The sequence below is a fragment of the Ornithorhynchus anatinus genome, chromosome X1 (assembly GCF_004115215.2).
Source record: "Ornithorhynchus anatinus isolate Pmale09 chromosome X1, mOrnAna1.pri.v4, whole genome shotgun sequence".
Taxonomy (NCBI): domain Eukaryota; kingdom Metazoa; phylum Chordata; class Mammalia; order Monotremata; family Ornithorhynchidae; genus Ornithorhynchus; species Ornithorhynchus anatinus.
The window spans coordinates 53,627,560-53,642,255 of NC_041749.1; the positions used below are offsets into that span (position 1 = coordinate 53,627,560).

The 14,696-nt window shown below is 46.3% G+C and overlaps 1 protein-coding gene across 1 annotated transcript in view; it reads left to right on the forward strand.

The window, feature by feature from the left end:
* GXYLT2 (glucoside xylosyltransferase 2) overlaps nt 1-14,696 on the forward strand; it is a 78,319-nt gene that overhangs the window by 35,045 nt on the left and 28,578 nt on the right. The window contains exon 3 of the mRNA XM_029052211.1: nt 243-374. Coding sequence (XP_028908044.1) covers nt 243-374 — 132 coding nt within the window. The remainder of the gene's footprint in view (nt 1-242; nt 375-14,696) is intronic.

Sequence of the window (14,696 nt, forward strand, 5' to 3'; positions counted from 1 at the left end):
CAGTAATTGATGATGATGAAGGTTGACCATAGAGATCATTGCGTTCATTTCATTCATTCATTCAACTCTATTTACTGAGCGCTTACTTTGTGCAGAGCACTGTTCTAAACTCTTGGAAAATACAGTTCGGCAACAAATAGAGACAATCCCTACCCAACAAGGGGCTCACAGTCTAGAAGGGGGCCATCACTGGAAAGTTCAGTATTTCTTAACTTCCTCTCATTCCTCCCTATATTTTTCAGTTACGGCAGTGGCCTTCTTCATACACAAAGAAGTTTGAACACAATATCTATCCCATCACTTTTTCAGTGGGAAATGCCCAGGAATGGAAGAAATTATTCAAACCCTGTGCTGCACAACGACTCTTTCTCCCGGTAAGGATACTCGATTTTCATAAAAGGCAGTTTTGGAAAGAATTGTCTTCTAAAGCATGGGAATGTTTGTCAACATTTATTCAGGGCTGAAAATCTAGTCTTCTTTTCTTTGATGTACTTTGATTTTTCGTACATTACTGGAAAGTAATATTTGGTGCTTTGCCCTCTCAGAAATGGGACTCTGCCTTTTAGATATTGTGTTTTTTTAATTAATATTATATTAAAGGACCTAGTTCTGCTCCGTGTTACGCCTTCAATTAACTTCACTAGGTGTTTGACATTTCTAATCAAACACAGCTAATTTCTGGGCCAGGAATTTTCCTTAATTCTTTTAAATGCCCTTTCCTCCCAAGAATCGAGATCAGAAAATATCATTAACCCATCTTTCAAAAAGTTCAGCATCAGAAGTGTACCATTTCCTAAAATATTTATCGTCATCACCACACCAACTTAAATAGCAGAAATATAAGGTCAGCACAGCATCTGAAAAGTGACAGTGTATCTCTTCCACCAAAATTAGAAATCTCAAACTTAGAGAACAGTGCAACTCCTCTCCAAATTTTAAATGGAAAATCCTGATTCCTGTGGTCTTTACATGCCAGTGCCACTGTGTCTGAAGTTATTATACTCTTTTACTCCTTCCTTAAGATTTAACAATTTGCTTTTCGCTTAATAACTTCAGAGAGATCAGTAAGTGGAGTGAGATTTTTAAAAAAGTGCAGCAGCAAATGTATATCCCTCTTCTCGGCTGAATTTCAAAGCTCGGCCCAGCTTGTTGACAGATGTCATCCTCTTCATTCGTTAGTATTTTTATTACCAAACTATTGTATGCAAAGCACTATACTAGATGCTTGTTGTTGTTGTTGTTGTTGTCTTATGCTGTCAAGTTGTGTCCAACCCATAGCGATGCCACGGACACATCTGTCCCAGAACGCCCCACTCTCCATCTGCAATCGTTCTGGTAGTGTATCCATAGAGTTTTCTTGGTAAAAATACGAAAGTAGTTTACCATTACCTCTTTCCACGCAGTAAACCTCAGTCTCTGCCCTCGCTAGGTAATAATAATAATTGTGGTATTTCTTAAGCACTTACTATGTGCCAGACACTGTACTAAGCACTGGAGTAGATACAAGCAAATGGAGTTGGACATAGTCCCTGTCCCATACGGGGCTCACAGTCTTAATCCCCATTTTACAGATGAGGTAACTGAGGCACAGAGAAGTGAAGTGACTTGTCCAAGGCCACAAAGCAGTCATGCGGAGCTGGGATTAGAACCCATGACCACCTGACTCCCAGGCCTGAGCTCTATCCACTACGCCATGCTACTTCCCCAGGTACAACACTAGATTGCAATAGAGAGGTGCTACAATGAAGTGATAATGGTGTCTCTGATCATCATAATTGTGGTGTTTATTAGGCATTTACTATGTGCCAAGCACTGTACTAAGGGCTGGGGTTCATACAAGATAATCAGGTCCCACATGGGGCCATAGTCTAAGTAGGAGGAAGATACAAGTGTTTTAGGAAGCTTCATTACTATACCCATGTACTGAAGCTCCATTTTACAGATCAGAACAGTAAGGGCAGAAAGAAGTGAGTGCCTTGCCCAAGGTCACAGAGCAGATACACGGCAGAGGTGGGATTAGAACCCTCTGTTCAACCCAATTTGCTTGCATCCACCCCAGCACTTAGTTCAGTGCCTGGCACATAGTAGGCACTTAACAAATACCACAATTCTTAATAACCAAAGTGAACGCAGCGGAGTGCCAGAGCATTGCAATAGCCCCGCAGGTGAGTAAGTGTTTGTCAGGGAAGCCACTATACAAGTAAAAGCCTTAGGCCCCCTGTTCCTCGCCCTTCCCCATCCCTCACCCCCAATGATCTGGCCACCTACTTCATCACAAAAATTAACACAATCAGGTCTGAGCTCCCCAAAGTCACCCCTCCACCTCTTGCCTCCCCCCAACCCTCTCCCCTACTTTCCCATCCTTCCCTGCAGTATCCTCAGAAGAGATCTCCTCCCTCCTCGCAAGTGCCACCTGCTCCACCTGTGCCTCGGACCCCATTCCCGCTCACCTTATAAAAACCATCGCCCCTGCCCTCCTCCCCTCCTTAACTTTTATCGTTAACCACTCACTCTCCAATGGCTTCTTCCCCTCTGCCTTCAAACATGCCCATGTCTCCCCCATCCTACAAAAACCCTCTCTCAACCCCACTTCCCCTTCCAGTTATCGCCCTATCTCCTGACTACCCTTCCTTTCCAAGATCCTAGAACGAGTCGTCTACACTCGCTGCTTAGAATTCCTTAACTCCCATTCTCTCCTGCACCCCCTCCAATCTGGCTTCCGTCCCCTCCACTCTACCGAGACTGCTCTCTCTAAGGTCACCCATGACCTCCTTCTTGCCAAATCCAATGGCTCCTACTCTATTCTAATCCTTCTCGACCTCTCAGCTGCCTTTGACACTGTCGACCATCCCCTTCTCCTCCATACCTTATCTCACCTTGGCTTCACGGGCTCCGTCCTCTCCTGGTTCTCCTCTTATCTCTCTAGCCGGTCATTTTCGGTCTCCTTCTCAGGCTCCTCCTCCCCCTCCCATCCTCTAACTGTTGGGGTTCCCCAAGGGTCAGTTCTTGGCCCTCTTCTGTTCTCCATCTACACTCACTCCCTCGGTGAACTCATTCGCTCTCACCGCTTCAACAATCATCTCTATGCAGATGACACACAGATCTACCTCTCTGCCCCTGTCCTCTCCCCCTCCCTTCAGGCTCGTATCTCCTCCTGCCTCCAAGACGTCTCTACCTGGATGTCTGCCCGCCACCTAAAACTCAACATGACCAAAACTGAGCTCCTCATCTTCCCTCCCAAGCCCTGTCCTCTCCCTGACTTCCCTATCACTGTGGATGGTATGATCATCCTTCCCATCTCTCGGGCCCGCAACCTCGGTGTCATCTTTGACTCGGCTCTCTCGTTCACCCCACACATCCAATCCGTCACTAAAACCTGTCGGTCTCACCTTTATAATATCGCCAAGATCCGCCCTTTCCTCTCCACCCAAACGGCTATCTTACTGATATGGGCTCTCGTAATATCCCGGCTAGATTACTGTGTCAGCCTGCTCTCTGATCTCCCTTCCTCCACTCTCTCCCTGCTCCAGTCTATTCTTCACTCCGCTGCCCGGCTCATCTTCCTGCAGAAACGCTCTGGGCATGTCACTCTCCTTCTTAAAAACCTCCAGTGGCTGCCTATCAACCTCTGCTCCAAACAAAAACTCCTCACTCTAGGCTTCAAGGCTCTCCATCACCTTGCCCCTTCCTACCTCTCCTCCCTTATCTCTTTCCACTGCCCACCCCACACACTCCGCTCCTCTGCTGCCCACCTCCTCACCGTCCCCCGTTCTTGCCTATCCCACCGTCGACCCCTGGGCCATGTCCTCCCGCAGTCCTGGAACGCCCTCCCTCCTCACCTCCGCCAAACTAATTCTCTTCCCCTATTCAAAACCCTACTTAAAGCTCACCTCCTCCAAGAGGCCTTCCCAGACTGAGCTTCCCCTTTTCCCTCTGCTCCCTCTACCCCCCCCCACCTCTCCTCTCCGCAGCTAAACCCTCTTTTCCCCCCATTTCCCTCTGCTCCTCCCCCTCTCCCTTCCCATCCCCTCAGCACTGTACTCGTCTGCTCAACTTCATTACCCTATTTATTTTGTTAATGAGATGTACAGCACCTTGATTCTATTTATTTGCTATTGTTCTTGTCTGTCCGTCTCCCCCGATTAGACTGTAAACCCGTCAGAGGGCAGGGGTTGTCTCTGTTACCAATTTGTACATTCCAAGTGCTTAGTACAGTGCTCTGCACATAGAGAAGCAGCGTGGCTCAGTGGAAAGAGCACGGGCTTTGGAGTCAGAGGTCATGGGTTCAAATCCCGGCTCGGCCACTCGTCAGCTGTGTGACTTTGGGCAAGTCACTTCACTTCTCGGTGCCTCAGTTCCCTCATCTGTCAAATGGGGATGAAGACTGTGAGCCCCACGTGGGACAACCTGATTCCCCTTTGTCTACCCCAGCGCTTAGAATGGTGCTCGGCACATAGTAAGCGCTTAACAAACACCAACATTATTATTATTATAGTAAGGGCACAATAAATACTATTGAATGAATGAATGAATAAAAAACACGGATCCTGTCCTTGAGGAGCTCACAACCTAATGGAACCTTCCTAAAACACTTGTATCTCTTGGAGGATTCTGTGTAATGTAGCCCATCTAGACCCTGGAAAATGAAGATTCTATGACAGAGCTCCTGAACAAGTTTTCTAGTCTTCTTTCAACCCCCTTTGACTACAGTCCTGCTTCCAATACGAGTGTGAACATTTTTCCTTGACTAGACTCTGCCAACATAAACATTACCTTTGGAAACAGAATTTTAATATTATACTGGAGTAATGTTTTTCAATCGACAAATATTTGAGAATTTCCATAAGCAAATATACAGATATGGTCCCATAAAATCCTTGAACCATAATAAATCCAGCTACTGAATATTTTGAAATACAGCTATGTCTTGAGGTAGTTCATGTGGCTGCCATTTATAGAGCCCATAGCCTAAAAGCTTAACTTCAGCCAAAGAAACTGCTTACCCAGTTGGGTTCCAAAGTTATTTTTTTATGAACAGACTACTGATATTTTTTTCCATAGCTCTAGTTTCTACCACATTCTTTTCAGTCTTTCATTAGTGAAGTATTGAAATATGAAGTATGGAGAAGCAGCATGGCCTAGTTGATAGAGCATGGGCCTGGGAGTCCGAAGGATCTGGGTTTCAAATGCCAGCTCCGCCACTTGTCTGTTGTGTGACCTTGGGCAAATCACTTCACTTCTCTGGGCCTCATCTGTGAAATGGGGATTAAGACTGTGAGTCCCATGTAGGACATAGATTTTGTCCAACCTGATTAGCATGTATCTGCTCTAGTGATTAGTACAGTGCCTGGTACATAGTAAGTGCTAAACAAATACCATAAAAAAAAGGCAATGGGAATGTTTTCCAATTTCCGCTCAGCGATCCAGACCTGATCTCTCCACAGTCCTGTATACAGTCAAAAGAAGTGAAAAGGAAAATCCTGCTCCTTTAATATCACACTTCCTGTTTTGATTCTGAGCAATCTCTGATGTTTGAAACATGTTGTTAGAGTTCAAGTATAAGCTAAATTTTTCAGGTAAATAAGGGTGGCCAGTAAGGAGGTTCTTGAGGAGTGGGGAAACACGGATTGAAAGTTTTCATAGAAAAATGATCTGGGCAACAGTGTAAAGTATGGACTGGAGTGGAGACAGGAAGCAGGGAGGTCAGCAAAGAGGCCGATGTAGTGGTCAAGGCACAGGATAGGGTAAGTGTTTGGATTAATGTAGTAACAGTTTGGAGGGAGAGGAAAGGGCGGATTTTAGCAATTTTCTGAAGGTAATGCCTCCTCTTCAGCCAAACTGCACTCAGAGGCAATATAAGATGATAATGCCATAAGAACCGAGTTCTAATACTGACTAAGTGTTTACTCTGTGAGGTTGGGCGAGGCACTTCTCTGTGCCTTGGTTTCCTCAATTGTAAAATTCATTCATCCAATCAAATTTATTGAGCGCTTATTATGTGCAGAGCACTGTACTAAGTGCTTGGAAAGTACAGTTCATCAATAAAGAGAGACAATCCCTGCCCACAATGGGTTTACAGTCTAGAAGGGGGGAGACAGTCATCAAAACAAGTAAACAGGCATCAATAGCATCAATATAAATAAATAAAATTGTAGGTATATACACAGCAAAACAAGTAAACAGGCATTAATATAAATAAATAGAATTATATATATGTACATATATACACAAGTGCTGTGGGGTGGGCAGTGGGGATACAGCAAAGGGAGCAAGTTGGGGCGATGGGGAGGGAAGGGGGAGCTGAGGAAAAGGGGGCCTTAGTCTGGGAAAAGGGGGGTTCAGTCTGTGGGAATTGAATATTTGTTCTCCTTCCTGCTTAGACTGCGAGCCCCATGTGGGATGGGGACCGTTTCTGACGTGATTATATCTATCCCAGTGCTTAGAACAGTGCTTGACAAATATAATAATAAAATAATAATAATCTCACTAGACTGCAAGCTCCCTATAGCCTGTAAGCTTGTTACAGACAGGGAACGTGTCCACTAATTCTGTTGTATTCTCCCAAGCACCCTCTAGACTGTAAAGCCCATGCTTTAGACTGTAAGCTCGTTGTGGGCAGGAAATGTGTCTGTTTATTGTTGTATTGTACTCTCCCAATCAGTGGTATTTATTGAGCGCTTCCTGTGTGCAGAGCACTATGCTAAGTTCTTGGGAGAGCACAATTCAACAAAGTTGGTAGACGTTCTCTGCCCGCAAGGAGTTTACAGTCTTGAGTCTTGTCTTATGTCGTCGTGTCTTCTCCGACCCATAGCGTCTCCATGGATGCATCTCTCCCAGAATGCCCCACCTCCATCTACAGTCATTCTGGTAGTGTATCCGTAGAGTTTGCTTGGAGACAGACATTAAATAAATTACAGATATGTACATAAGTGCTGTGGGGCTGGGAGCGGGGAAGAAGAAAGGGAGCAAGTCAGGGCCTCCCTCCAGCTATAGCCTTCTCCCTCTTACCATTCCTCTCCAAACTTCATTGAGGTGCTAGACAAGGCGATGCATTCATTGATTCGGTTGTATTTATTACATGCTTACGGTGTGCAGAGCACTGTACTAAGTGCTTGGGAAAGAACAATACAATGGTAAACAGTGACAGTCCCTGCCCACAAGGAACTCACAGTCTGGGGGGCGGGGAGACAGACATCAATACAAATAAATAAAATTACAGATACATAAGCGCTGTGGGGCTGGGAGGGAGGGGAGAGCAAAAGGAGCAAGTTAGGGCAATGCAGAAGGGAGTGGGAGATGAGGAAAAGTGGGCTCTTTCCTCTCAGGGCAATGGTTGGAAAAGGAGGACTAAGAGAACTCTTTATTGAGAGGAAAAGGAAGTCAAACCACGTTAAGACTGACTAGAATTAAGGATGTTGAGCAAATGAGAAGATAGAATCGTAACAAATATGGGTAAATTCAAAGTAGTTGGATTTCTGCAGCACCAGCACAAGGAGTGGAAAGGGCAGACTGGAGATTGGTGGTGAGAAACTGACCGAGAAACAATATGGCCTACTGGAAAAGAGCCCGGGCCTGGGCGTCAGAGGACCTGTGTTCTAATTCCAGCCCTGCCGCTTGTCTGCTGCGTGACCTTGGGCAAGTCACTTCACTTCTCTAGGCCTCAGTTCCCTCATCTGCCAAAATGGAGATTCAGTACCTGTTCTTCCTCCTGTGTAGACTGTGAGCCCCATATGGGACCTGATCATCTTGTATCTACCCCAGTGTTTAGTACAATGCTTGGGCCATTGTAAGGGCTTAACAAATATTATTATTATCGTTATTATTATTATTATGGCAGGGGGAGTTGAATTTGGCAGAGAGGGCAGGGTTGAGGGTGTGGATTTGTCCATCAAACGGGGTGATGTAGTAGGGAGTCTTAGTAGGGAGTCTAAGTAGGGCGTGGTGGCGTGGGATAAGTGGAGGAGGGGTCTAAAGACTGATGGTCTCTGTCTGGGGAGAGAACAGTTCTGTGGGAAGAGGAGTGGCCAGTAAAACTATCCGTGTCTTACACCAAGGAAGACCCCATAACCAGCTCTTTCTTCTCTGGGCTAGGCTTTCCAGCTAGCTCTGGATCTCTGGATGTTATTACCACCCTCTTTTCTCAGTAGTTGAGGGAAGAGAAATGAGATTCAGCAAGGTATGACAGGACTGTGATACCATGCATTATCTCCACCCCTGAACTCTCCAGCGATGTCCAGTTGCTTTTGCCCTACGGTTCTTATTAGGAGAGAAATCCCAGAGCTTCTTTATTTTAAAAAGGTCTTAAATGTATTTTCCCTTCTGCTTGGTTGCACAGAGGGAAAAAGATATACAGGTTCTGGAAAGTCCCCCATCACTAAGGGGATTTTTGCTTTCTATTCTAGGTATGTTTATGACTAAAATGGAAAGCTCCACTCCTCACTCAACCTGGAGAGGTGAAATTTAGGGGCAGGCTTGTGGCCACAGACTTCTCTGGATGATAGGCATTCTGTAATCCATCACTATAAGACCAGATACTCCCTGAAAAACCGGAAGCGGAGAAGATGCAGGCTTTAAAGAAAGAATCGACACCGTAGAGGAGGGCAGGTTGGACCATGAGACCTGTTTTTTTGGGGGGTGGTTTGAAGAGTATGGGTCTTCTTTTCTTAGCACTAGCTCTGATTCTAAAAGTAGTCCTGGAAAACCAGAATTAGAGGCAAGCTCCAGCAAAACTGGCTTTCCTTCTGTAGAACCGTATCAGCCTGTGACCATCACACACTGCCTTCTTTTGATGCCAAATTACCAGTACTGTATAGTAGAGTCCTGGCTCAGGAGCAGCAAATTAGAAGGTACTGGAGAGCCAGACTGCTGCCTGTGAATAAAGGTGCCTTTTCAGCAAATTACAGGACTGTACTGTATTAACTAAAATTAAACCAAGTCATACAGTCCAGTGCAGGAGTTCAAAACTGCCCTGCTCCAAATGCCCTTTTCTGTATTGCATGCAGTGCTGTATAATAATAATCCATAAGTAGGGTTCACACGAATAATTGAACATGAACTTCCTTAAAGTAAATAATGAAGTTTCTTATTTTTATACTGTTTTCAATTTGGGGTTGAAATCTGTGCTTGTTGTTGGAACATTGGTAGCGAAGATCATTTCAGCCATGTTTAGCATGTAGAGACATATCCCAGATTACAGCCCACCCCCACAATACATACCATCCGGGGATACTGCCGGTATTGAATGATACCTTATGCCAAGTTACTTACGCCCCTATATCGTTTGGCATCTTACTCCTCGTAAAACCCCAACCGCCATGAGGTTCCAGCCAATCACTGCACATGAATACATCCTCCCGCCCCCACCCCTCCCCGGCATTCTTCCCTCTTGGGCTGAGATTAAGCAATCAACAACGAATAGATTTCAGATTTTCAAGCTATAGAAGAGACCCTTGAGCAGATAACCAAAGAAGTTGTTCAACTGGGGAGGCAACTTAATTTAGAAATGGATGATGCAGATGTCAATGAGTTAATTGCATCTCATTCAGAGAAATTGTTTTCCAACGAGGTCCTCATCAAAATTCAACTACCCTGATGCATGATTGCAAGATACTGAAACAGATGAAGAAGTAGTAATGAACTCTCCCCCACTAAGAAGTCTTGCATCAATTTTCAAGAGAGCAAATGAATTTTTTTAAATGATTGAAGAAGATTCTGATGGAGAGAGGGGTTCAAAAGTGCACTGAAGTATTCAGAAAGAGTTGAAGGTGGACCAGTTTTCCACAAAAGTTGAAAAGGCAGAACATGCTTTTACTTCTGCAGCTTCTGCAGAACTCCAAAGAATGGACCCTCACTGTATTCAATCAGTCAAAGAGTAGAATTTATTGAGCGCTTACCAGTCTTTTGGACTTTGTGTGTACCATCCTTAAATGCTTGTCAATCTGTATATTTTAATTTTGCAAAATGTGAGCACTTGAGAACCTAACCCCTTAATTCCCACTGATTCAGTGATTTACCTAACGTGGTTTTTCGAGAACACATCTTGAATGTTGTTCAAGGTTTGGCTGTACTTGACCGATAATCACCCAGAATCAGTTGATCGTATTTATTGAGCACTTACTTTGTGCAGGGAACCGTACTAAGCGCTTAGGAGGGTACAAGATAACAGAGTTGTTAGACACATTTCCTTGCCCACAGTGAGCTTCCCCACTTTATTCACCTTCCCTTCTGTGTCGCCTATGCACTTGGGTCTGCACCCCTTAAACACTCTGTTACTCTACCCAACCTCACCGCACGTATGCACATAGCCTTATACTGTGATGTTTCCCCTATCTGTAATTGATTTAAATGTGTCTCCCTCACTAAATTATAAGATTCCTGGAGGGCAGGAATTATGTCTACTTACTCTGTTGTACTCTCCCGAGCAGCTAGTACAGTGTAGAGTGCTCAACAAATGTAGAGTATAGAGTGCTCATGAGACGTAGCATGGCATAGTGGATAGAGCCCGGGCCTGGGAGTCAGAAGGTCATGGGTTCTAATTCCGGGTTCTCCACTTGTCTGCTCTGTGATGCTGGGCAAGTCGTGTCACTTCTCTGGACCTCAGATACCTCATCTAGGAAATGGGGATTGAGACTGTGAGCCCCACGTGGGACAGGGACTGTGTCCAACTAGATTTGCTAGTATTCATTCATTCATTCAATAGTATTTATTGAGCGCTTACTATGTGCAGAGCACTGTACTAAGCGCTTGGGATGAACAAGTCGGCAACAGATAGAGACAGTCCCTGCCGTTTGACGGGCTTACAGTCTAATCGGGGGAGACGGACAGACAAGAACAATGGCAATAAATAGAGTCAAGGGGAAGAACATCTCGTAAAAACAATGGCAACTAAATAGAATCGAGGCGATGTACAATTCATTAACAAAATAAATAGGGTAATGGAAATATATACAGTTGAGCGGACGAGTACAGTGCTGTGGGGATGGGAAGGGAGAGGTGGAGGAGCAGAGGGAAAAGGGGAAAAAGAGGGTTTAGCTGTGGAGAGGTAAAGGGGGGGTGGCAGAGGGAGTAGAGGGAGAAGAGGAGCTCAGTCTGGGAAGGCCTCTTGGAGGAGGTGAGTTTTAAGTAGGGTTTTGAAGAGGGGAAGAGAATCAGTTTGGCGGAGGTGAGGAGGGAGGGCGTTTCAGGACCGCGGGAGGACGTGACCCAGGGGTCGACGGCGGGATAGGCGAGACCGAGGGACGGTGAGGAGGTGGGCGGCAGAGGAGCAGAGCGTGCGGGGTGGGTGGTAGAAAGAGAGAAGGGAGGAGAGGTAGGAAGGGGCAAGGTGATGGAGAGGCTTGAAGCCTAGAGTGAGGAGTTTTTGTTTGGAGCGGAGGTTGATAGGCAACCACTGGAGTTGTTTAAGAAGGGGAGTGACATGCCCAGATCGTTTCTGCAGGAAGATGAGCCGGGCAGCGGAGTGAAGAATAGACTGGAGCGGGGCGAGAGAGGAGGAAGGGAGGTCAGAGAGAAGGCTGACACAGTAGTCTAGCCGGGATATAACGAGAGCCCGTAACAGTAAGGTAGCCGTTTGGGTGGAGAGGAAAGGGCGGATCTTGGCGATATTGTAGAGGTGAAACCGGCAGGTCTTGGTAACGGATAGGATGTGTGGGGTGAACGAGAGAGACGAGTCAAGGATGACACCGAGATTGCGGGCCTGAGAGACAGGAAGGACGGTCGTGCCATCCACGGTGATAGAGAAGTCTGGGAGAGGACCGGGTTTGGGAGGGAAGATGAGGAGCTCAGTCTTGCTCATGTTGAGTTTTAGGTGGTGGGCCGACATCCAGGTAGAGACATCCCGGAGGCAGGAGGAGATGCGAGCCTGAAGGGAGGGGGAGAGGACAGGGGCGGAGATGTAGATCTGCATGTCATCTGCGTAGAGATGGTAGTCAAAGCCATGAGAGCGAATGAGTTCACCTAGGGAGTGAGTGTAAATGGAGAACAGAAGAGGGCCAAGAACTGACCCTTGAGGAACTCCTACAGTTAAAGGATGGGAGGGGGAGGAGGCGCCAGCACCAGGCGCCAGTATCTACCCCAGCACTTTGTATGGTGCCTGGCACATAGTAAGCGCTTAACAAATACCATCACCATTATCAGCAACTGACTGGAGAGCAACAGAGGAGCCAGCCATGTAGTCCAAGCTCGCTCCAGCATCTGAGCTCCTGGGCCAAAGAGGTTGAGGCCTGAAATCCAGTTCTCTGAGGAATAGGAGCAGAGGTGAAAGTGAACTGGAACACCGCCCCAGTAGAACCATAAGGGATGGTGTGGTGGTTCCACTCTTACTGATTTCAAAGCAGGTCACTGTTGGGTTTTGTTTTTGACCTTCGATTCGGAGTCCCCCTCTACCGTGGCTCAGGAGCGGGGCTAGCACGTTGGACCCAGGAGTCCCAGGGACCCCATGGCAGTGCAGGGGCTGGGCTGCTTTCACTGGTTACAGGACTCTCGCAGGTGGGCGTCTGGAGGAGTGGATTCGCCCCCCATGGGGCATCGACCCCCATCCGAGGCCAGTACGGAGGGGCTGGGCTGCAGCGTCCTCTGCTCCTGTAGCGAGCCCTCTGCTCCTGTTGCTCCACCCAAGGTGGCGCCACCACTCCTTGCTCGTTGCCTCAGAACATAGCTCGGGCACCTGAGCGGTCCCCATCATCCTCACCCGGCTAGAGAAGCAGTCTGGCCTAGTGGATAGAGCCCGGGCCTGCGAGTCAGAAGGACCTGGGTTTTAATCCCATCTCTGCTCTTTGTCTGCTGTGTGACCTTGGGCAAGTCACTTCACTTCTCAGTTATCTGTACAGTGGGAATTAAGACTGTGAGCCCCATGCGGGACAGGGACTAGAGAAGTGAAGTGACTTGGCCAAGGTCACACAGCAGACAAGTGGTGGAGCTAGGATTACAACCCAGGTTCTTCTGACTCACAGGCCTGTGCCCTATCCCCTAGGCCACGCTGCTTCTTTGTGCACTTAATACATCATTTCACGTTAATTAATCATTGAGGTGGGGTTGGTGTTGTCATGTGCTGATAATGATGCATTTGTAAGACATGGAGATCTGGACAGGTCTAGCCAATTTGTAAAAAAAAAAAAAATAATTACATTTTCTTAAGGGCACTTCAAATGCACCTCAGCCTTGCACCATGGGGAACTGGGGTAGGGGGATATGCATTCTGCACATATCGCTAAAGGTAAAGGATGCACTCTCCTTCGAAATGATTCTGTCAGTCAAGTGCTGCAATTTTTGTGTGAGGGAAATTTATTTCCACATGGGGGCAGACTCTTAGCATGAACGAAAATGCGCATAGTCTTCTAGGCATTTCTATTGGCAAAGGCTTCTTTTCCGTTAAAAACTGAAATGGTTTAATTTCCCAAATCAATAGCTCATTCTTATGAAAGATATAAGCTTTCTTTTTCTTGAAAAAACAGAGTTTTCTCTTGGAAAAGGGGATTATATAACTGATGTTTTCCAGGTTTTCTTTTTCTTTCAGTTTGGTACTGGAAGTTCATGGCTAGAATGAAAAGGAAATTCTCCAAATTAATTTAGACCTTTGGGAAGCTCAACGAATCTTAACTAAATGGTTAGCACAATTTATTTCTAACTATGCATGCACAGAATTAGACACAACTATTAGTTTTGTGCACAACTATGCACAAAAATTAGATTTAGAGTCATAGTTGAAAGTGATTCATTTCAATTTCCATGTCTTTGAGACTGTGAATGGCCTTCGGAGGCTCAACTTTTTAACCAGGTGTCAAATCTGAGAACGTGTCTTCTGAATCATTTCTATTTATATCACATGAGAAACCGTCAGGCGTGATCTCCCTAAAACTTCCCCTGCACCTCTCCAGTCCCTCCCTGCTCCTGCCCTTTCCTCAACTCTCCTATCTTTCCCAACAATATCTCAAGAGGAGATCCCCCGCCTCCTCTCAAAATCCACCCCCTCCACCTGCGCACCCCATCCCTTTGCACCTTCTCAAAATGCTTGCCCCTTCCCTTCTTCCCTCTCTGACCGCCACCTTCAACTCTTCACTCTCCACTGACATCTTCCCCACTGCTTTCAGACATACTTATATCTCCTATCCTAAAAAAAACCCTCCCTTGACCCCATGGCTCCCCCAGCTATTGCCTCATCTCCCTCCTACTATTCCTCTCCAGACTCCTTGAGTGAGTTGTCTTCACCTACTGCCTCCAGTTCTCCCCTTGCCCCGATCTGACCTGGTTTCTGTCCCCTTCACTCCATCAAAACTGCCCTCCCAATGATCTCCTTCTTGCCAAATCCAACAGCCGCTACTCCATCCTGATCTTTCTCAACATCTCAGCTGCCTTCGATGCTGTCACCCACCCCCTTCTCAGGAAATATTATCCAACCTTGGTTTCACTAGTACCATCCTCTCCTGTTTCTCCTCTTATCTCTCTGGCCACACATTCTTAGTTTTTATTGGGTCTCCTCCTCTGCCTCCCACCCCATAACTGTAGGTGTCCCTCCAGGTTCAGTTTTGGGTTCCTGCTATTCTCTATCAGCAACCACTCCCTTGGAGAACTCATTTGCTCCCATGGCTTCAGCTACCATCTCTACATGGAAGATACCCAAATCTACATCTCTACCCCTGATTTCTCTCCTTCTCTACAGTCTCGTATCTCCTCCTGCCTTCAGGACATTGGTACTTGGA